The 23,728-nt window shown below is 40.8% G+C and overlaps 1 protein-coding gene across 2 annotated transcripts in view; it reads left to right on the top strand.

Moving 5' to 3' along the window:
* Positions 1-22,434, top strand: part of PARVB (parvin beta) — a 68,366-nt gene extending 45,932 nt beyond the window's left edge. For both annotated transcript variants that reach the window (XM_040595434.1, XM_040595435.1), the window contains exons 7-13: positions 3,971-4,029; positions 5,672-5,691; positions 7,211-7,272; positions 8,958-9,026; positions 11,281-11,382; positions 14,399-14,471; positions 18,816-22,434. In XM_040595434.1, the coding sequence (XP_040451368.1) occupies positions 3,971-4,029; positions 5,672-5,691; positions 7,211-7,272; positions 8,958-9,026; positions 11,281-11,382; positions 14,399-14,471; positions 18,816-18,892 (462 nt within the window). In that variant the 3' untranslated portion in view covers positions 18,893-22,434. The remainder of the gene's footprint in view (positions 1-3,970; positions 4,030-5,671; positions 5,692-7,210; positions 7,273-8,957; positions 9,027-11,280; positions 11,383-14,398; positions 14,472-18,815) is intronic.
* Positions 22,435-23,728: the final 1,294 nt, after the last annotated feature.

Here is a 23,728-nt window from a genome sequence, read left to right as displayed (position 1 = left end):
GGTACAATGAGAGTTAATTTAAGCTCTAAGCTCTTGCTGTTGGATCTAGAGCCTGGAGTCCTGGCGGTGGTTAGGACAGCTGCTGGCTGTGAGCCTACCTCAGCTGGCCCCAGGCAAGAGGAGGCTTGTTTCAGCCCCCCTATTATACTGCTAGGAAAGGCTTGCAACTCTGCAACTTTATTTAAATGGAAAGCAAGGCACGGTATAAACCAAAGCATGTTTCTTCTGGAACAATAACTTTTGCCTTACAGTTTGGTAAATTGAATTTTTGTAGTTCAACATCCATAATCTAGTCTAAAAATACATGTTGGTTCAGTAACACAGATCTCTCTAAATAGATTTTATTTAGCCTTTGTTATACTAATGACAAACAGAAGAGTGTTAATGAGGTTAATATCGTTCCTAATCCAAGTAAGAAAACCGTTATTAAGAAGATTATTATTATAATTATTACTTTATTGTTAAATAGGCTCTTATTACAGATCCTACTAATGATTACTGTTCTGTCAAACTAGATCACAATTACCATAAAATGTCTTCTCTTGAGAGGTTTTAGTTTAAATGACTTTTCTGGCTTGAATATGCATTTAAGGGGATTAATCAACAGTTTAGGTGCCTTCTTTGTAAGCTCTGCAGAATTGACCTCACAGCAAGAAAACCTTGCAAGATGTTGTGGGAGTGTTGTGCAAGAGCACACCCACACTGAAATTTTCAACTCATTAAGTCTCACTTTCATGAGTGACTTGGGTGCTCAGGATTTTCATTACCAACTTTATTGAGCTGCCCTCACACTGCAGATGCATGAGGTGCTGCTTGCCCAGAAGGGCTGTGTTTACACTGTGAGTATAAGAGAGTCGTACTGGTTTAGCAAGTTACTGCTTAGCCAAGTTGTGTGCATTTCCATAGCCCATCCTGGAGCAATGCAAAATGCCTTACTAGCTTGTGTAAGTATTGTGGGCTTTTTCTTCTCTAATTTTTAGTGTCCTGCTCCATAAAATGAGATACTATGACAGCACTGTGCTACATGGAAAGTATTTACCAAGACCTCAACAGAAGGGTGGTGATTCTGCCCTTCCCTTAAATTCTTCCCTTCCTTTATCCCTTCCTTTAGCGTCTTGAGGTGACAGACCGAGACTGTCATAAAGTGTTGTATTTCTTTAATTTTAAAAATAGTTAATTTAGAGTCTGAGAAGGATCTGTATCTGTCAAACAATAAGCGATCCTCTTTTGGTCCTGCACTGTATAGGTTGCTCAGAAACTCGCAAGCGTTTTGGAGAGGGCCTTCTCTTTACCTTACTTGAAGGAAGAACCTTTACCTATCTATCTGTCAGTGTTACCTAGAACAACTACAAGACTAACCCAACAGAAAAACACTTCTGTTTATATTATTTTGTATTATAAAGTGAACTCCATGAGGTAGCTTCTCTCAAGAGTAGAGTTCCTGAAACCTAGTTACTTTCAAACGTTTTTTTTTTTTTAAATCAACCTCCAGAAATGTTTTTTATTGGTAGTTTTTGTGTAAAACAGAAAATTTCATAACTGTGGCAATATATGTCCAAGTTACACATGAATTGTCCTAGCAGGGTAAGGGATTAGGTGGGTCTTCTAATTAAGATCCTATTGATAGCTACTCCAAGTGCTGAGTTATGAGTCTAAGATAGTACGTGTTTTCACACTGGTGTCACTCGGCATGTGCCTGTCATTCCAGCCCTCCCCAGTGAGGGCAGGGAGGAGAGAAACTTCATGGTTTTGCTGTGTGCTTCCAGTGAAAACTGAAAACCCTGAGGGTTTTCTTCCAGCTGACTCTACTGCCTGATATTTGAAATGTAAACTTGATGATGAAGAAACACCCTAATTCAGGAAAATATTCTCAGAAAGAAGTAGTGTAAAAATTGTTCTGAAGGCTCACTGTGTTTGTTGTTTTCACAAGGCTCAGGAATTGCCATCTTTTGCATTTAGCATTCCTCATTCTTGTTTTTGAAATTGCAGCATGTCCCACCTTGGTGCTGCTGGGAGATCTGAGGTATTTTTACAATAATTCCCTTCTAGTCAGAGTTGCAGACTGAAAGGTCAGAGGCAAGGCAGGACGTCTCTTAGCAGTGGTGCAAGGAGTCAAAGAATGATGTTTGCTTTTGGATTCCAAGGCCAAGGGACCTAGGCTTGCTGTGCCAGCAGCGTGCTCAGCTGCCTTGGAGGGGACTACACAGAAATGCTGCCATTTCCACCTATTGGGGAGTCAGTGTTGGCATCCCTTCCTCTTTCTTATCAGGCATGTGGCTAGTCATCGCTTACTGAGTTTTTGTTCACAGTTTATAGCATTTTCTCCCTGGGGTGTGTGGTGCCAGGAAGGTCCCAAAACCTGTTTTAATAAAGCATGGATGTGATGGAACGGAATAAAGATGACATTGTTTTGTATGCAAGAAAACATTGCCCTGTCAGATGCTTCCTCATTTTTCCATCCATGCTGTCATCCTGGCTTGTTTCACCAAACCTTCTGGCACCGCTGCTGTGGCTCCCTTGGGGGAGCAGGATGAGATGTATGCATGATAGGGAAGTGAGGTGTTGTGAAGACACGGCCAACTGGCGGCATCCAGCACAGGCATGGAGCTGTAACAGCACAGCTATGGGAGACCGTGGCTCTCACCGTGCCTTCAGCCAGGCTCCCTTGGTGGTGGCCTGAGAACGCAACTCTACCTTCATTTGTTGAGTAGGGATTGGAAGGGCAGCTCTTCTGTTTTTCAGATTTCAATTTTTATTTCTTAGATTGCTTCTGGGGAAGGATGCGTTTCTCCTCAAAGCTGTTCTCTCTACTAAGTTCTTATTTGGGGTTCAGTTGGCAAAAATGATTGAGATGGCACGTGTGTATGGAGCTTGTGCCTGGGGGTGGTGGTTTCCCTGCTTACCTGAGCCAGCAGCTTTATTAACCCTGCCATAAGTCATTCTGACAGACCTGGTTCCTAGATGGCTGCTGAGATTTGAGCTCTTTGTGTCAGCTTTCTAAGTGCAGATAAGGGAGGAAAGAAGTTCCTTCATTCAGGCATAAGGCTATATCCCATACTTTTGGAAGGGACCCATAGAGGTGTTAAGAAAGTTTTTGATTCAGGTGAAAGCACTTCCAGCTTCTGAGAGGCATGTGCCTTGTCTCCAGAACTCTGGAGAGTCTCAGAAACATTTGACCCTACCTGTGTCAAGGCGCTGTGTCTTAACAGAGCTGAGGAGGCTGTTAAAAAGCTGTTTTGAAACTGAATCTCACTGCATGCTAACTCTGTTGGGTAGGAGACTCCTTATTCATGCAGAAAATTATCCCAAGGAGAGAAAACCATGTAACAGGGAAATAATATTCATTGTGAAATCACTACTTGGGCTTTTTATGTTCCCTACATTTCCTTGGTGGATGTGTGCCTGAAAGGCATGTGGCTGGTGGCCTCAGTAACCTGCCTGCTCTAGGAGAGCTGCCCTTGTGCCCAGAGAGCTTTGCCAGCACACTGGAGCCCTGGCCTGGGGGCAGCCATCTGTGTTATTTCAGCCCCAGACCTCTCCACAGACCCAGGCTGCCAACTGTGTCAAATTGTTGGTTGACGCCGTGACATGAGCAAGTGGCCTTGGGGATTTTAAGACAGGGCTGACAAACTGTCTCTAATTCGTGTTCCAGGCGTGATGTGACTGTGGTCTTGGGAGAATTGTTAGCCAGTTTGTTGGCTGCAAATACATACAGATATATATATCTGTATATGTACACACACGCATTTCCCAAACGTCCATTTGGCTGTCAGCCTGATAAATGCCACTGTTCTGGGAGTGAGCCCTCCTGTGTCAGCTGTTTCACCTCTACATCTGCAAAACTTAGTGAGCACGCTTTATCCAGTTTTCTGCTCTGAGAATTCTGAAAGATGCTGAATGCTGCAGAGGCCCTAATGAGCTTCTCCTTTACTAATGCCATCTCTGTTTCTGACTCTGTCTTCCTTACCAGAAACGTGAAGGCCTCCTTCAGACCACTCATGTTACAGAGGAGCTGACAACTACAACAGAGTAAGCACAAAACACTTGAGCTTCAGAATGTGGCTGTGGTGCATGATGTGAGACCGTTTGCAAAGATGAGAGAGAGAGACAATCTTCCCCTGCCCCTGTTAAATTAACAGAGTCCCTTAATGTCTTTATGTTGTGCGTTTTTAACCATAGAGAATGTCTATGGAAATATGTTATGAAGGAGAAAAGTGTCTTCTTGACGTTCTTGTGTTACAGTTTTTTTTCATTGCCCTTTGTGGGGCTTTTTCTTTACTTTTCCCTCCTGCCTTCTGGAGGTAGCCATATAGAATTAATTTCTGCCCAGTGCTGTTGCCTGTCTCAAGTGAAGGGCCAATGTAGGTATTTTGGAGAAGAATTAGCTTGACAAAAGGCAATTCTTTGAAATACCTCTCAAAACTGAAGTAATACCCTGTTAAAATTGTAACTTTAACTAGAGCTCAGCAAAAATAAATAAAATAAATACAGCTCTTCCCTCTCCAGTTTTTGCAACAGATTGCTTTGCTTTGTGTTTTTACAGTCCTTTTTATAAGGAGAAGGCTAGACATGCACTTTGGCTGCAAATAAAAGCTGAGTTTTTCCTTTGCATGGCCTGAAGGCATCTCTTCTAAGAGGGACTTAACATGAGCCCTCTTTCAGTTTATCAGTGTATTGGCTCCCTGTAGAGTTGGCTCAGCTTTCAGTGACTTTGAAGATAAATGAAGTACCATGTGGCTAGCTCAGTGGGGAAGAGCTTTCAGATGGAAACGCTCAAAAATGAGATCATAACATCTCTGTGTGGACATTAAAGATCTCATGGTGTTTTTGTAGGATCAGAGCTCTGCTTCAGGTTTGTGGGCCAGAATTCCTCCCCTCCCTCCTATGCTCTTGAACAATATAGTTAGTGTGTCCTCTCCTTCAGATGTGGTTTGTAAGATGTATTCTGTGGAGTGGGGTTTAGATGGTTTTTTCAGCAAGCCAAATGTTCATAGATTTGCATGTATGTTTATACACGTATTTTATTAAGTTATTTAATATTACACAATATTAAGAGGTTTGCTGTTTAATGTGTTGCATACCCAGATACAAGTATAGCTACAGAAAATGCAATGATCAGCATAATCCAACATTCACTGAATACTTTCAGATTCCTCTGTGCGAATCAGGACTTGATTCTCAGCTGATAAACATCTGCATATGTCTGATGTCACTGGCTGCGTATATCATTCATATTTCCATAATCTCCAGATATGATGTATGTTTTCTTTCTTCAGAGAAAACAGATTAAAGTGAGATAGATGGCCTTGCTCCTTCTGAGCTGTGTGGTGTAGTCTGATGACTATATTGGTAGAAACTGTACACGGAAGTACATGTGCTCGTTCACTCTTCATCATAAAGATAGTTATGCATAAGAAATCATAATTATGTGTAAAACATAATTACGCATTTCCATTAACTTCAAATTTATCTCCCCGGCATCATGGGTGGTCTGCTGGGGACATTCCTGTGGCACGTTGGGTTTGGTCTGCAACATGCTCAACCTTCTGACTTGGTAGAAGTGGTTAGTCTTTGCATCTTGCAGGAGAAGGCCCATTAAGTCTATGGCCTGGTCTTTTCAAAGTGATTATTCATGAACTAACCCAGTATTTTTGAATGCTCTGACTTGCAGGATGATGATGGGAAGATTTGGTAAGTAACAAAGTTGACGCTGAATTTTTTTTGTTTATTTATGTCAGACACAGAAATCCTGTTTTTCTTCAGCAGATCAAGACAATGGATTGAGGAATTCCTCAGGGTTGGAATGTGTTATGGGAACAGGTTTTGTTACTTCACACAAATGTGGAGCATACTGGGTAGAACCAGATGACCCACTATACTGCTTGTGCTCTTTAGACAGGTCTCTTGGTATGTTTCCATTTGTAAGTAACAAATAGTGAAAATGCTGCACAGGGGCAGTATTTCCTAGTACTGTTGTTAGTGGCTTTCAAGTAAAAATCTTTGCAACCTCCAGCATTAAGAATTACACCTCCTTCATAATGTGACCATGTAAGTGATATATAAATGAACACATGAAAATTACTGATGCAGAGGTGGATGGTACAAGGTCTAAGAAAGCTACGTTTATCTGTCCCCTTTCAGCCACCAGTCAGCCCCCTCTAATTCCTTTGCATGGAGTATTTTATCTCCTCCCTATTCGCTAGATTTTAGAGTTTAGACCTTACCAAAAGTAGATCTGGTGTTCTAAATAAATTATTTTTTTTTTTTTTGGTGTTGCTGCCAAGAGACCTCTTTTTTTGCATTTAGTTTTTAGTGGCATTAAGTCACCACTTGTCACCAAAGAGATGTGGGCTTCTGTAAAGGACTGTGTGAGATAAAGGCATTTAGTTTCTCTGTTCCCCCAGTTATAATATGTGAATGCTACTATTTCTCCTCTTGCAGAATATCTGCATTAGTAATTAATAAGGTACTTGGAAATGAGTGGGGCTATAGGGGCTAAATAACATACCTTCAGATATCAAAGGAATTTGGATAATAAATGTGTTTGTTTATTTAACAATATAAGACTATGAAAATATGTTCTGTAAATAAAAAAAAACCCTTAGTTTTTAAGTTTTTCCAAGTTTTATGTTGAAAACTTTAACAGCTTAAACCCCACACACTTTTCCCAGCATTTTAATGCTTTTGTTCGTATGTTTAATGCAGCTGCAATTGGTTGGATTTCTAAATTTTTCTTGCTTTACCTGACGATGACAGTTGTCATCCGAAAAAGTCAGTGTTTGGAAAATTTCAGTCAACCCAAAGTTGCCACAGTGTGAAATGTTGCACTAATGTAGTCAATTTTGTAGATTTTTAGATTGGATTAGATATTGTTACACAATGCTTTGAATGTCTAAACATAATTCAAATCTTCGTACTGAATGTAAGCTTTGCTCTTCGTACACTGCTGAATTAGATCTTGCTCATATTCATGAATGGCAGAAAAGGGAATTCAGTGAATTATATGTTTATTTTCAGTTACCTCTGAAATTCCAAGCGGACTTTGCTCTGGCATTTAGCTAGACACAAAAATAGGGTGATAACTTTTAGCTTGAGACTGTGTTATGTGGCTTTCTGAGAGAGACCTTTGAGCTTGGGACACAGAACTTGCTTCCCGTACATGGCTGTTGGAGGTGTTTTAATTTTATTTTGTTTTTCTTTCTAAAATCAGAGCGTGATGCCTTTGACACACTTTTTGATCATGCACCAGACAAACTCAGCGTAGTCAAAAAGGTAAAAAATAAAATTCAAGTTTCATTTTCTGCATTCCTTTTTCTTCCTTATGATTTTGGAATGATATCCAGAAGGATCTGGAAAATAGCAAAGAGGATTCTGAAATAGTGAAAAGAGTGTTTATCCCCCAGAGTTCACTCCAGGTGATACCTGGATTCATTGGCTTCAGTCAGGCTTGTCTCATTACTCTGGTTTATTGGCCAAGGTCTTTCTGGGTAGTGCTGCTAGATTCAATCAAAATGACACAAGTTAGAAAAAGTTACTCTGCTAAGTATTTGCAGTGGTACAGATCATTCTGACTGGACAGTCGTACTTGCTTTTATATCGCTGGTGCTGTCCTCCAGCAAGGAGGGGGCTGGGCTGTAGGCTAGTGAGCAGCTGGCGGTGGGGACCCCTTTGCTAGGCTCAGCAGCAACCGACTCAGTCGTGCATGTGTCTTCAGCCTCAGTCTCCCCAGGCAGCACTTGCTGTTTGGTCTTCAGCTCATTCCTGTTCTAAAGATGATCTTTGGCAACTGGAAGATATTTTCCACAGTACCCTGAAATGTGATTCACCCAAAAATAAGTTTGCTATCCATAAGGGGTTTAAAGAGGAGTTGCTTTTGTCCCAGGGTGCTTCTACTTGCCATTAATTCACGTGGTCCTCTGGTCTGTCCTCCCAGGCATCATCGCAAAGCACACCTATCCAGACATATTCTTGACATGGCTCTTTGTGCTAGGCAGAGTGTAGGGGTAAAGTAGCTGTTGATCTCTGCCATCTCTTGTCAGTTTTAGAGAACACATAAGGAAGAGACTCCATGTTGTTCCATCAGCTCGTTCCAATAAGGCTGTTAAGTTACTTATTGGAGCAGTAGTATACAGTGTTGTAATTTGTCTCTTTGCTGCATATGAAACATAAGATGTATGCATTTAGAATAATGCTTTGCAGTCCATGGAAAATTTTGTCTTCCCAGTCTGAAACATCTTCTAGAAGTGTGTTTTTAAAGTTGATAGAAAATTAAGTTAACTGTATCCATGCGATAGAAGTGTTAACGCCCAATTCTGCATCCCTTTTGGAAGTGTCCTAAGCAGGCTGGAAGCTCTGCTTCGGTACATTAGCACATATCTGGCTCATAGTAGCAGGATCTTGCATGTCTGCTTCCTAGAGGAATAGAAATGCCAGACTCAGGTTCCATCCTGACTGTAATTTGCTAATTGATATGCATACATCACTCCAGGAACAGAGGTACGTGCAGAACAGTGTGCTGTTGGCATCCTTTCTTGGGAGTCTTAGCTCAGTGCTGCTGATGCCTTGCTCCCTGGCAGTGGAACTTCCCCAGAAACCTGAAGAGATTAGTGTGGACAGGAAATGCACCTACTGCTTGCTTCATCTTCACAAAGAGCCTACAAAAGAACCAATGTCATCAGCTTTTTTCCCCTCAAGACTAAAGTATGCTTTATGTGCTAGGAAAAATAACTAGTAAGCTGTATCTAATAGCACCATCTGGCGACTTCTGGCATATGGTGCAACAAAAATGACTATACGACTGAGCTGTTTTCAGTTTTATGCGCTTATTTACGCAAAAGCAAATATTGCACATGCATATTTATTAAGCTCAAAAAATATCTTAAAAGATGATGTTAACCCTTTCACATAGGCACTGACTGTAGTATCTAACTAACATCGCTGCTTCTGGTGTTTTATAGTCTCTGATCACCTTTGTGAATAAACACTTGAATAAACTGAATTTGGAAGTAACGGAGTTGGAAACCCAGGTAGGAGGCTTTGTCTTTTTTGTATGTAGTCTAAACTGTGTAAGTTGCAAATCTAGGCCCTTGCTCCATAAAACTATGTTATGGAACTGTTTGTCTTTGGACATGTTAATTTATGGGATCAGGGCTCTGTCTTTTAAGTAGCAGTGACATTCACTGATGCTTGCTTCCTTTACTCATGTTTACATGGACTTTTGTAATGCTGTTGATTTGCATTATAAGGTGAAATTCTCGGATATTTAATAGGGCCATAGTAATGACTGTAGAATATGACTAGATTTCAGGGCAGCTTGTCTCTTAGATCAAAGAGGAGTGCTGCAAAGCAATTGCTATAGTTATGGGTGGATGCTGGGTTGTGTCTTTTCTAGCTGTGAGGGTTTGTGATGAACTGGTGTAAAGTTTTAATAGCTGGCTGCCTGGGGCTCTCAGGAAGAGTGTGGACTGCAGTGTGCCGTTCATGGCAGAGATACCAGTGCTAACTTTGATCCCATCAAAGTGGGACTGGAAACAGTTCTGTTACAGCAAAGGCCTTCATATCCTCCTCTTTACCTTGCTATCTCGTGAGCACGTGCGCAGTGCTTACTTCTCAGCAGTGTGGATTAATGACTCGAAGCTCCTGTGCTGCAATGGCTTGACTGGCAGTGGTATCCAAGTTGGTCTGTGTAAAGGTAGTGGAGATGATTGTCAACCATCGGTGTCTGCTCTGAGGGGTTCCTCTGTCTCTAGTGCAGAACTAGGTACGGAGTATGCTTCGAAAACTTGAGTATGAGTTTCGGTGTCAGTGGGGTGGTTCTCACTTGACAGATAAAATTAAACAATTTGCAGTCATGGGCTTGGCTAATCAAAAGCAGATATTCTTTCCAGAGTTCAGTGAACTGTGGGAAGATGGTTATCTTACTGTCCTGGCAAAAAAACATAAGCACAGAGTCTAGAAAATTATACCAGGAGAACGGGTATAATTGGTTTGAGCCTGTCCTAGTTTAATACCAGTCATTCACTGCTATTTTATAGCTTTGCTGAGCTAAATGGGTGTGACTGGATCTGATCTGATCACAAGAAATTGTTGCTTAATGCCTTGGAAATACCCAGCTTTTCTTCTTGAAAAGGTTAGAGGATGTCACATGTACCGTATCAGGACACAAGTGAGAAGTCTATTAGAAATACATAACATTACTCCCCTTAGCCAGTTAGTAGTCAGCCTATCTGGTAGGAACACCGAGTAGTATCGGTGAAATTCAGTATATTATTTAGTATTTACTGAAACTCTAAACAATCTATTTTGACTTGGAAAATAAAAATTATTTGGTGAAGTTAAATGGGGAAGACTGTGACAGGGGAAACTTGATTCCATTCAAGTTCTGATTAAGGGCAGAGGTTTGAATGTCCAGCATGCATCATTTAAGAAGGGTTGAAATGACCAGGTACTGTAGTAGTAGGACTGGGAGTATACAATGTGCAAACATGTTTCTCGAAGCCCTTTGGATTAAAAAAAAAAGAGCCTTGTTAAATACTGTAGGGTAGTTGACAAGATTCCTCAAGTAAATAAAATGAACACGGGCAAAAGCAAGAACAAACATACATACTCTAACCTCACCCCAAAGTATTCAGTAGCCTAGTAAATAGGTAACTGGCTGGGGATAGAGAAGATGATGTTTTCAGTCTCTGCCTATTCAGACCAAGTACGCTGCGTAACTGAGGAGTACGAACTGTAGATAACCCCCAGGTGAATTGCTTTTCATTTTTTCTGCTTAGAGTGATTTACTGCGAGTAGTTTAAATAGTCATTGGCACATGATCTTGCATGGGTTAATGCTATAGCAATAAGCGGTGGGCTTCTTTGTTTTGCTCAGGAAATGAGAGTAGGGGAAATAATGCTACCAGATGTAGGGAGAAAGCCTTGCATCCTGTGTTTTTTCCTTTTATTTAGAGAACTGACAAGAAAGCAGCTATATCAACAGGCTCTTAAGGAAAGACTGATCTAGCTTGTTCAGCTGCACTGGTGATTGCAAGGGTATAGGTGAATCCAGGGAGCAGATGAAAGAAAGCCCTAAATGTTACACTTGCTGTCAATTACTTGTTATGCCTGAAAGGAGCAGGCTGTGACTCCTGAACTATCTTGCACTTCTGTGCTAGCAACAACAGTGGCAGAAATCAAAAGTACATAATTTGGGCCAAGCATTCCTTGTTCTTCTTGTTTGTGAATGCTTGTTTGAAAACAGATGTTTTCACCTAGGAATGTCATCAGTATTTCTATTTAGTTTGCAGATGGTGTTTACTTGGTTTTACTCATGGGTCTCCTTGAAGACTATTTTGTTCCACTTCATAACTTCTACTTAACACCTGAAAGTTTTGATCAAAAGGTGAGTGGAAACTCCAGTTTCTTTTCGCTTTTTACGACATGATACTTGCCAATCATTGTGCCCTTTCTCTTTGGGCCCAGTAAATCAGAACCTGGTATATTTGTCTCTTCAGGAACCATAGCAAAAATACACTAGCTGTGACACTTGATAGTTAATATCACTAAAAGTTGCTTATGAAATCAATGGGTAAATTCCTCACATTTAAGGAAGAAGGGTATTCTGTTACTAGCATCAAATGACACGTAAAGCTTGTAAATATCCATAATGAATTAGTCGGTAATAAGTGCTTTGTACTGTTTAGTACTTTGCATAATCAAAGTGATTTATTAAATTGTAGTACTGCCTGAACTGTGATTTTGCACAGGAATGCCTTATTATGCTAGACAGCAGAGCTGATGCCTGGCCTTGCCTAGCATGTACTATGCAAATAGACAAGAATGGCAAAACGGTGAGAGATGGGAAGCTTTCTTTTAGCCGCATCCATTGTGCTGGGATTGACATGGAGATAGAGCTGCTTCCCAAGGTCACAGAATGTCATCCTTAAAAACTGCCCCGTCATCTCATTGATGCCTCATTAGTTGCCTAATACCCATTAATTCTTTTTTCTGTAGTTTATTTAATGTTCTTACAAACCAAGCGAATAAATATTATTACTTGATATGCAAAAGAGATACTATGGAGCAGGAGAGGTGGTACCTGGGCCATGATCTTTTGTTGATCTGGGGTTAGAAACTGTATGTTGAGTGCTCCCAGGTAAGATGTTTTGAAGCTCATCTAAAGCCAAGATGGATGCCCTGATCCTGCCAGGGAGGGAGTATGCAAAAAGTGGCCTGTCTGAAGTCAATTTGTGAGCACAGATACTGCTTCTGTGTCCAGTTCCTGGCAGGATCGTTGCCAATGTTGTTAACTTCAACTTCTGAGAGAATGCGCTAACTTGCCTGTTTTTTGATTTTTCTTCCTGTTTGGTAAGGAGTGAATGACTTGCTGCCTAACAGTGTCTCAGACAAAATGAGCTTTGAGGAAGAAGAGTGGATTCTTTGCAGCGTTTGATTGTCTTGCTCATAATCAGGGTATTAGAGATGGAAGGAGGTGAAATAAGTGTCTTGCTCTTGGCCCCACACTTGCTCCATTGTCCTGTGTCCTTCCTAGTGTTAATGATGAGAAGAGTGCTTAACCTGTTTTATGGTTATAAGCAAAAGTTTGCCTCTCTGCAGTTGTTCCCCAACATGCATGCACATCTGTGTATATTCAGTGCCTGGTATCAGAATACTCTGAGCCTGGTTGTTCTGGAGTAATGCATGTGCCCCCGGCTTTTTATTCTGCCAGGTTCTGCAGTGCAGAGGATGTGAGAATTGTGCTGGCTGAGCTGGAGCAGGTGATGGCTAGGTCAGGAGTGGAAACATTGGCAAAAGTTAAAAGACAGAGTGCTTTGTAAGGCAAGGGCTGTTTAAAATGGTGCCTTTTTCATAATGACTTTAGTGCAGATTATTGCTGTCAAGCACCCTTCAGCAAAGTTATATGCTCTGAGGGGTGAGACTTCATCATCAGTAGAATAACCCAGCTTTGTCTGGGTGAATCTTATCAGCAATGCAAGAGGAAATTGAGTATCTTGGTATCTTGAATTTTTGCCCTTGTAGAAATGCAGGATGCTGAGCTGTAGCCAGTACCTCTTCAGCTATGATTTTGTTGTTGGCAGTTTAAATTCATAAAGATTATTGAATATTCTTGAAGTAATGCTGTGGTTTTGTGTGAAGACTCTGCCTTGAGGAAAGGAGTTTTGTAAATCCAAGCAGCAGAGATAGACTCTGTGTTTTTTGGGAAAGGAAGAAATATTTTCATCTTGAAAGTTATTGGTTTGTCACAATGAATAAATTAAGTCCTGAGCAATAAGTGCCAGTGAAAGGGGCCTTGCTTCCTTGTTGTGGGGGAGCTTTGTATGTGTAATTCCCTGATTTTCAAGATTAGTAGCTTTAATTAAATCTCTTCCACTTGCTATGTATCTCCAGAACTGTCATTTGCAGTAACAAAAATGCACAGAATTCATAATCCAAATTACCTTGCTTGAATTTCAGTAAGCATGAGTGAGAAAGCTGCTACGCAGATCTTTTTAAACCATAATGTTCACTCCTCAAAGGGGAGATTAAAAGAAGACACCCACTTTTTTGCATTTTTCCTTCTTGTCCATTTTTTTTCCTCTGACTTTATATTCATGTATGATCCTTGGTGGCTTGTTCAAGAAGCTTGCTCTGTACAGTTGTGCCTAGCTTGTTTTGCAAGTTCACTGCACAGTCTGTCTAGGAACTGCCACCAACAAGCATTTTTTGAAGCATTTGCTTCATTAGAGAAACCTAATTGGACTTTTATCTCTGTTTTCAAGTAGAGGAATCCAAAGCACCAAGAGACTAAGGGATTAGCACAAAGTCATGCAACAAGCAGCCAGGCTCCTTGATGATGTGATGTTGATGTTGCTTGATATGCAGCTGATAATAATTTAGAAAAGACTAATGTTTGAAAATAATTCCGTTTAGTCTCTTTACTTCTTCTTTATTACAACCCATCTCTGTTCAGTTATGTCACTTCTGTTACATTCCTTGTTGCCTTGTAGTCGGAAATGTTGATCTTTGGTACAGGCAGCAAGAACTCTGCAAAATGCAGCTCTGTTGTAGTTGGCGCTGGGAGCTCTCTGACCTCTGCCATAGAAACTGAGATTGGGGCATAATGGGATTTCCTGGTTCATGAGGTACCCGCTCACATTTTTCCACTTGAAATTTGGAAATCTTAAATATTTACTTTGTATCAAAAAGTGAATATTTGCCCTATAATGATACAAGCTTTCATTTCTTAGCCTCGTATGTACCTTCTGCCATGCTTAACTGCGTAAATGTTTAATACTGATTTAAATAGAATTATCATCCTCTATGTCAAGTATGGAGAGAATAAAGCATTTTTTAAAATATGATTAAAGGTTTTTAATGCCTATGTAACCTTGAGATTCTAAACACTTTGCCTCTTTCAGGTCCATAATGTTTCCTTTGCTTTTGAGCTGATGCAGGATGGAGGACTGAAGAAACCAAAAGCTCGCCCTGAAGGTACGGACATGCCATACAGCTTTAAACTGTATATAAAGACATAATAACAGGTGCATTTCAAGTGCAACTCTATTTAAAGACAGTAGTAGTAGTACAGTAGTACTACCACAAAATGGAGCTGTAAATGCCCCCCTTGACAGTTTTCCAAAGGATTCGTTGTCTGTGTCTGGGGTATATCTTTACCTGTATTGCTTGTCTGGAATAGATTCACTGTGGTGTACAAGTCTAACTTCAGTGAATGATCCGAGAGCTGTTCAGTGCTGTGTTATAAATGTGGCTGGTATTCTAAATAGCAGTCCAAGCAGGAAGCTTTTCATGGTCTAATTCTCCTAATTCTTACAGTTAGCGCTAGTTTGGACTCTTGTGATCAGATTTCAGTGGCAGATAACTGGAAGGCTTTTTGTTTGGTGTTTTTTTTTTTTTTTTTAGGAGAACAGGTAGCGAACTCTCCTTGATTTATGTGGACTTGGGAGTCAGAACTGAAAAGCGTAAAAACTGAAATTTTTCCTTTGAAGTCTCTGAACCTTGAAATTAATTAATGATGAGGTCTGCATTGTTGCTTGCACTAGGGATAAGCAGAGGAATTAAAACTTTATGACTGCTAAATGAGCAATTTTTATTCCTGTGTTACAAACTACGTAGGTGTTGGAGGCTTCTGCAGAAAAAAGAATGAGGAGTCCCCAGGAAATGTTCAGTCTGACTTAAAATGAGACAAAGTGGTGATAGGCGATAGGTTAACAAATAGTGGAGCTGGTTATAGTGAGGAAAAAAGGCAGAAGACAATATTGAATGCATATGTGTTCTGTCAGCACTGTTCTTTTAAATGAATGATGAAAAGTGCTGCTGAGGAATTTGGTGAAACAAGACACTAACTTGAGAAAGTAAAGGAGTGTTCTGAGTATTAGAGCTCAGTCAGTGAGTATATGAGGAGGATGAGAAAACTGGAGAAAAACAAATGCACAATCAAGAATGGCAGTTTTTTTGAGTGAAAGGGTTAAAAAGATTGCAGTAGGAGACCAGGTAAGCTAGACAAGCCTGTTTTGAGAGAGAGAATGTTAAAATCCTAATTTCTCTGTTGAAAGCTTGCCCTTTGTTTTCTTTTCATTGGTTGATCTAACAGAGATTACCTTCCTATAAGGCTATCTTACACCTTTACACTATTATGAGTGGTAGAGCGCTAAAGCAGATCTTCTGTTTGCTCTGGACAAGGTGTGTAGATATATGCAGCAAAATATGTTTAAGTATTTTACTGATTGGAAATTTAATTATTAATAGAAGCTAGAGAGCCAAATTAAGTCATAGAACATTCCTTTGCTTTTTGCTGTTGCAAGATGTACGGTCTCTTGTGTGTCTTCCTTTCTTTTCTGTGTGTGTACTCATTCCTGGCAGCAGTTATTTACAGCTGTTGGACTGAATGTGTTTGTGTGGTGCCTGCGTGTTGAAATTGCCTGTAAAACTGACTTGCTCTTGAAAAGCTGCTCCTGTGGAGAGGACAGTAACATCTTGGGCTTTGTCACCATAGTGCTGTGGAATCCTCTGCAGGATCTTGACAGGCAGTACAGTCATGTAATATGTCTTCCTTAGAACAGGAATTCATTTTGTCACAGACTCCGATGCTCTGCAAAATGTTTTGTGTATAGTATACTCTGTTAATGCCATACTGATCTAGTGTTTGTTCCTAAATAGGTTGGAAAACCTGTTAGGTGAATCATGTCCTTTGGCATGAACTGGGTAGTAAATGCATCTTGAGTTAGTTGTAGGATTTTCATGTAAAACTTTGTCTAGAGCAGAACATCACAACTTTTGTTTCTGTAGCCCATGCTTTATGCAGTGCTTGCAAGAGAGAGGTCTTGTTTAATATTTTAGGGTGCCTTAGTACAGGTGGCAAACAAGAATAGCATACAGGACAGCTCCTTTTCTCTGTTCTTCCAGCCCATTTCAGTAGATAGAGCCAGTAGCAGAACTTGGTGCTGAATTATTGCCGCAAAAGTATGTTGTAGCAGATTAATTTATTAACCTATAATGGGGTTGTTATGGAGTGTGAACATTTTAAATTAATGGAATATTTTAAACTATTTTGATTATTTATGGCCACTTTCAGTTAATATCTTATTAGTTGTTTTTGGTAAAGTTATGACTTCATCTTAAAATAATAAATGGGAGGCTGTGGGTATGCTTATTCCTGGGAATGCCTGTTAGGCACTGATCAATAAGGAACACTGTAATCACCCACACAGGGAGGATGCATCTCACACTACTGTACTCTTTAATGCAGCAAACAAGGGCATAACAAGGCCTGAAAGTTAGGAAAATGTCAAACTAGAATTACAGTATAACTTTTGCACCAGAGAAGGTAATTACCCATCAGTCTGAATTGTCAGGGGATGGAGGTGGAATTTCCACTACTGGAAGATTTAAGAAAGAAAAAACAGAGAAAAGACATGCAATGTTAACCTTGTATTTTAATTCAGCCAAAGGTCGGTTTGTAAGCTCAGTGTAGGATTTCCAAGGTAAAATTAAGGACTGTTGTATGTGAGACCAGACTGTGTGACCTTAATAGTTAGTTCTGATGCTAAATCTACATGTCATTTAAAAGAGCTGGGTCCATTCCGTCTTTTAGTGATGGGGGACCTCCCAGTACCTCTCATTCCTCAGGGTAACCAGGGGTGAACAGCAGCAGGTGTCTAGCTCATATTGCTGATGGAGGTTAGTAGGAGTCAGCCTTAAATATCTGCATGAGGGTGGATGGATGGTACCTGCTCAGCACATTGCTGCAGGTATGGGCCCCCTTCCAGCTCCTGCCTGTGCTCTTACTGGTGCCCTTAGCTCTTGCTCTGGCTATTTGCTGCCTCTTACTCCCGGCTGCTCTCTCCTTGGGACATGCTGTAGTTTCCTAGCTGTGCTTCTAGCTTTCAGCAATGTTTCTGCCCTGTCCTCCAGATCTCTATGCCTCTCCACTGGCACCTTGGTCTTGGTTTAATTGTTTACTTGATTAGCAAACAAAAGTGACTACCAGCATCAGTAGGGTCAGTTGTCTGTTCTCCAGATACTTGCATTGATTTCCCCGCCTTAGAAATGCATGGCTGCTGCAGTGTTTCATCTGGCTAGATTTACATTTTAAAGCTCTCTCTGAGTGAACTGCATCTTGATACAGAGGAGCCAATGCTAATTCTGGCTGTTGCTGTGGTAGTAAGCAACTTTCTATGATACCTGGGAAAATTAGAAACGTGTTTCATATTTAGGTTATCCAGGTAAGACATCTCTTTTTTTTCAGGGTGTATTACTTCACAGCAGTTAGGACTTTCCTTTCTTTGAGGCAGGAGATTATTTTTTTGCAAATGCAAACTAAAAAATCATGAGTGAAATATGTAATATAATACAGGAAAAAGGGTACAAAGAAAAATTTGAGAAGTTTCTGAACCAGATACCAGATGAAGTGTGGAGCTTAGTGTGTTACCCAGCGTGGGGTGGGAGGGAAGGGTGGAGAGGTCCTGGCAATGATTCTTCAAAGCGGGCAGTAGGTGTTTTCCCTGGACCTCGCATTAATTGTACTTAGTCTGTTAATTGTTTGCTGTCTTCCTGGTACTTTGAATGATTTTTTTCTTTTCATTATCTGTTGTTCCTTACTTCTGCTTCCATATATATTTTTTACTGTGTAGTTTTTGCTTCCTCCTCCTCCTTTCTTAGGTACTATATCCAACCTTTCTTTCCACCTCTTCAGCCTTCTCTGTGCTATGCCTCTCCCCATAGTCCCTGGATTACATGTCAGTGGTATTTCCTGGCATTTTATCATAGTGATGCACTGGGAGGTGTGAGCAGAAAAGCTTTTTGTTGAGAACTGTTCCAGACCTGTTCCTTGGCATAGCATGGTAAGAAGGGAATCGAAAGCCTTGAGTCTGCTAAGAGAATTCAGGCTTTGTTTATTCATAGACTGTATCATTACAGTTATGTGTGTGTGAGGTTCAGTATCTCCTATGATGTGTGTGGCTACTTGTTTGCTGCTTCTGTGGCCAGTGAAGTCATGTGAAGCCAGTGGTAGTATTTCGCAAAGCCATTATCCTAGATCTCAGGCAGAAGTACTTTCTCTGTAACCAGTTTTAGGTGAGGAAGGGAATTACCTTTCTTCCATTTCCCAAAGAAGTTAGCTGTGACTGTGTTATCGTGAGGCTGTTTTGAAGTGCATCATATGGGACACTGAAAATACTTGACTTGAGGAGATCAGAACTCTGTGGGGTTTTTTTGTTGCTGGTCCCGCTGGCTCAGAGATGTGGAGACTTTTGTTCCTTTGAGGACAATTGAGAGAGAACAAAAAGCAAATTAAGGCTTTCTTCTTTTCTTCCACAGATGTTGTCAACTTGGATCTGAAGTCTACCCTCAGGGTTCTATACAACCTGTTCACAAAGTACAAGAACGTTGAATGATCCTGGAAGCTGCTGAGGTCTTCATCCTTCCAACCTCCTTAGGCAGAAATTATAATAAATTCACCCTCTGCACGCTCCCGTTGTGCCTTATGCTATACTTCATGCGTTCTTTCTATGGTTGATGTGGTCTGTCTGTAGTTGTTTATTTGACAATCTCACTTAAAATAATGCATGCATATTCTCTAGGTCACTTGAAAAATGTGTAATATTTCACACTTTTACCAGAAGATACTGTTAGGTCTGTTGTTTGTTACGATCAACAAATATTCTTTTTGATAAAGGAAATATACCACTAACTATTTTATTAAGCAGGGAAAACATGAGACCTTTCTCATGGCTGGACACTCTTTGATTCTATGATAGACTTTCTTTTGCATACTCCTTGGCTGCAACTGGCATTTGTTTTTCCAGGCTTAAGTGTTAGCAATAGAAAATCGGCATTGGAATTTATTTAGAAGATGAGCCTTTTCTGTTAAATAAGGTTTTATACGTTCTGTTGGGTGGGTGGGGCTGAGGGGAATTACAGGCACTATCTGAAGCTAATGTCAAAAGCTGCAGGTTTTGTGTTAACCTCATGCTATTCAGTGTTATTTCCATTCAGTGTTTGTTTACACAGAATAAGTCTTGCAATGGGATGTCCAGCTAATCTTTTGTTGTCTGTTTTTTATTTCATCTCCTTTCTAGGAGAAATTTGGTAGCTAGAGCCACTGTCATCCATTAAGCACGCAGCCTCAGTCACGTCAGTCAGGAGCTGGTCAGGTAGGCACAGGCTGGATTAATGCATTTTGCCCCCGGCCCTTTCTGAAACAAACATGGGCAATAATGAACTTGCCAGTTTAAAGGCTGACTCTTCATTTCCCACAGCTGAGTTAAAGGGTCAGATTCATTCCTGTTGTAGTTATTGGCAGCTATACAGTTCTGGAGGTCAGGCTTTTATAAATGGGGGATTATATATTTTCTTTCCTAAAGGATAAACCTGAATTCCTGCATAAATAAGAGCTTGTCTGTACTTATGGATTGCACTGGGCTATGCAATATGTGGTACACATAGTGCAAATCAATGGTAAGCACTCAAAACGTGAAGCTCTTCAGCGATCAGTTATGCTTCAAACTAATTTCATCGGATTGCCCTGTGCCATCCCAAGAAATACTCTCCTAGGCTCTGGCCTAGTCCTGTAATCTTTTAAACTGTTAGGGATTTTAGTGGGAATCTGTTTTTAAAAATGGATTTCTAGATTTATCCAGTAGGCTCTGGTTACCTCACAGTGCTTAGCAGGTTTCATTTGTAGAGCTGTTCCTGGCTGGTGAGATGGTCGGTGCTGCTGTGTGAATGAAAGGCTGTGCTGGAACATGAGCTCTACGAGTAGATTTTTGAGGAGAGCTTTGTGAAGGGAATTGGACTGTAATTTCCAGGGTAAATTATTTGTGGAATATCGATATAATAGCACTCTTTTCCCTGGAGTGCACAGGGGAGAGATTTTACTACTGCTTTTATGTATCACAGCAACAACTTTTCTTTTATGGGCGGCCATGATTTTGTGTGAAACATTAGTCAGAGTGCTCCAGAGAGGAAGCAGGTAGTATTGCTGTGCTCCATGGGCTCACCTGAGTCCTGTTCAAAGTAGGCATCTTCTTTCCCTAAAAATGGATTTCTTACACCAAACTTTATTTACCCTGTGAGTTCATAAGGGAACCTGCTATTTGAATGGTATAGTTTTACAATTTACAATTAAATATTTTTTAATCTCAAAGGGATAGAAATGGGCTTCTGCTTCTTGGTTTTGTATTTTGGGGTTCTGAGTTCTAGTATTTGAATTATTTGGGTCACCTCCCCTCACACCTCCAAAACAAAGATGGAAGGAATTTGCCCTTTCTTTCCATGAAAAATTCAGATCTCATCTGCTCTACAAGGTTCTGCGGGGAATCATTGCTTGCCTGCCCTTTATACGGGAGCTGACCTCTTGCTGTTCATGCAGAGCCTAGAACAATTGGACTTGAATCTCAGGTGGGGCCACGACGCTAGGAGTTATTGCAGAGGAGACTTGTAGAGCACTAAGGCCTGGTGGGTCAGCTCTCCTGGCAAGTTAATGAAATCGGTCTAACACTTGTGCTGTGAACTGGGGTATCGTCAGGCTGGAAGGTGATTGAACTGAAAGGTATCTTAAACTTCTAGTTTAATGCTGTCTTATTTATTGGAAATCAGTCTGTTAAAGAGCTGTCATTCCACCCACCTCCCTTCAGGTGACATGGAAGTGGCAATACTGTTTATATTCTCTGAGTTGCTGAGAAAGACCTTCAGAGAATCTATCAAAATTGGAAGCAATATTAATATGAAAAGCAAACAGAAAACAAAAACAAGAAGAGACTGGTAAGAGCAGTTTGGCTTTGGGAGGGGGAATGGCTTTTTGTGAGGTGGGATTATACAGCTGGCATCTTCATTGCATCTGAGCAGATGTGAACATACCACCAAATTTTAAGAGTCTCTGTTTTGTTCAATATGTGTTTCTGGTCACTCTGCAGAAACCAGAGTCCCCCCTCTACAACCTGAGGCATGGATCCATTTTTGCATTCCTTACATTAATATCGCTGTCAATCGAGACTGCAGGCTTGATGCCCTGAACAGGCTGGGGGCAGGTGTCATACCCTGGTTTGTTTTTAAGTCTGTTGACAAATGTTGTACAGGAAAAATATGTTTTTTCATTCCTTGGCTCCTTGCTGTCTAGCCAGTTCATTCTCCCTGTAGATGCTGTATGTATTGTTAGCTGGATGGCTGGCAGGATGGACTTAACTGAACTGGAGCTTCATCCCAGTCAATCCAGTTTCTAGGAAGAGCAGTGTTGGTAAAGCTTCTCTAAACACCTGCTTTTGTCATGCTTTTCTGTTACAAATGCATGATATTTACTACTTCTCAAAAAGATGAGTCAACATTTAAAATACTATTCATGAACTCATTGTTACTGGGGTTTTAGATATGTTCCCTGTGTGCCAATGGGGTAGATCTAAATCCTGTTGAGTTCATCTGGAATGCTGAACGCTCTGCAGCATTAAAGCTTCCCCATTTGCAAGTACTTAATGAATGTCCGTCTTTTCCAGTCCATACAACTGCCTTTTAGGTGCATTTACTTGACATACTCGGGTCCAGTGAGTTATATTACCACAGAAGCCCAGATACTCCTCAGCTGCATCCTGTTTTTCAAGATGAAAAAGCAACAGTGGCAGATATTTTTTTTTTTAATCAGTTTAAACCTTACAGGATTTTCCAACCCTCTTCCCCACACCTCAGTGCTTTCAGTATTAATGTACTTTTTAAGAATCTTTTCTACTGTTTTTAACAGTGTTTACTCTGGATTTCTAACTACTAAAAACCAGCTTTGCAGGTAAAATTCTGGACTTGTCACATGTGCAGACATCCAGCTGTGACAAGAGTTGTGTACTGTAAGCAAGTTACAATGCAATGCTATGTTTGCTAAAAATGACAGCAGGAGTGTTATGCATGCTTTGTAACAGTTGTACTATTTATTCAAATAAATAAATAATGACAACTTTGTTTTCTATGTCTTTTTTTTCACCACCACCACCCCCACCCCCCCCCCAAATGGGCTAGTCTGTGGGAAGAACTTTTGAAAGGTGAGCTTCATCTGTTGTCTTCATCAAGGGTCCTACTTTATATAAAGACCTAGCAAAGCAGTGATCTCAGGTTTCTGGCCCTGGTGCAGGTGATGAGACTCTATGGGCAGATGCAAATGAGCCCTTCTTCTGTAGGTTTTGTCAGCCACATTTTTTGGGGTGGGATCTTTTTTATATTGCTCAGCTACTGGACCTGATCAAGTTGTTTTCCCTTGTAAGAAGGAAAAGGTAAAGTAGCTGAATTACACTCTGTGATACTGTTAGGAGACTTGGGGCCCAGTTCTTCTGCAGTGGCACAGGAGGGAAGCCTGGTGTGCTGAAGCCAGTCCCGTATGCGTCTGCAGAGCGCTTGGGAAGCCCGAAGCCTAAGTAAGTCTGGAGTGAAGTTGAAAATGCCTGTAGGCTTCCCCTTGCACTGGTATGGAGAGAGCGTACAGGGGCTCTCCAATAAAGCACAGCTGTGTGGAGAGGCAGGAAAATGCATCATCAGAAGTTGGTTTTGGTGGGAGCACTGTTGATTCCTTGAATTGTTCTTCAGTGGCTATTTTTATGTAAGGGTCAGGTGTGGCGGTGTGTGTGTGCATGAGGTGTGCTTTGGGAATGTACAGAAAAACTTGGGGGAGATGGGTACGAAGTCCAATGAACTCTGATACAGAATTTACTAGTGCTGTTCTACAGAAGACTGGATACTTCATACACTGGTGGCAACATTACTTTTTGGAGGAAAACAGGTGCTTGTCCATCACGTTTCAGACTTGTTCTTTTAGCACTGCTGCACTGTATTGTGAGTGAGGCTTTCAGGAAAGAAGTCCTTTGAGTTGCCAGTTGAAGCAAGGAGAGACCTAGTAATTACAAATGGCTTTCCTAATGTTTAATTATTCCTGTTCTCTCTGCCTGCTGATATGAAACTGGATTTGTCCAAAGTTCCCGATAGCATCTCTAACTATACTTACTTTTGTTTTTCACTTACAACTTTTCTGGGCTGTTGCATGCACTTCTGCATAGGTAGTAAAGTACTCTGGGTCTTTGCTAATGGGATATGTTGTACAGTTAAGTTTTCCTTTTGATTAAGGATTTTGGGTGAAGTTCTCAGTTACTAAGAATTCATGGCAGCTGGAAATCTGTTTTCAACCCATTTTCCTTTATCCCATTTAGATCATGCTGAACTATCCGTTCTTGTCTATGGCATGGAGCTAAACACAGGAGTCA

Source organism: Falco naumanni, chromosome 5, assembly GCF_017639655.2.
Source record: "Falco naumanni isolate bFalNau1 chromosome 5, bFalNau1.pat, whole genome shotgun sequence".
NCBI lineage: Eukaryota > Metazoa > Chordata > Aves > Falconiformes > Falconidae > Falco > Falco naumanni.
This window is presented reverse-complemented; position numbering and strand designations above follow the sequence as displayed.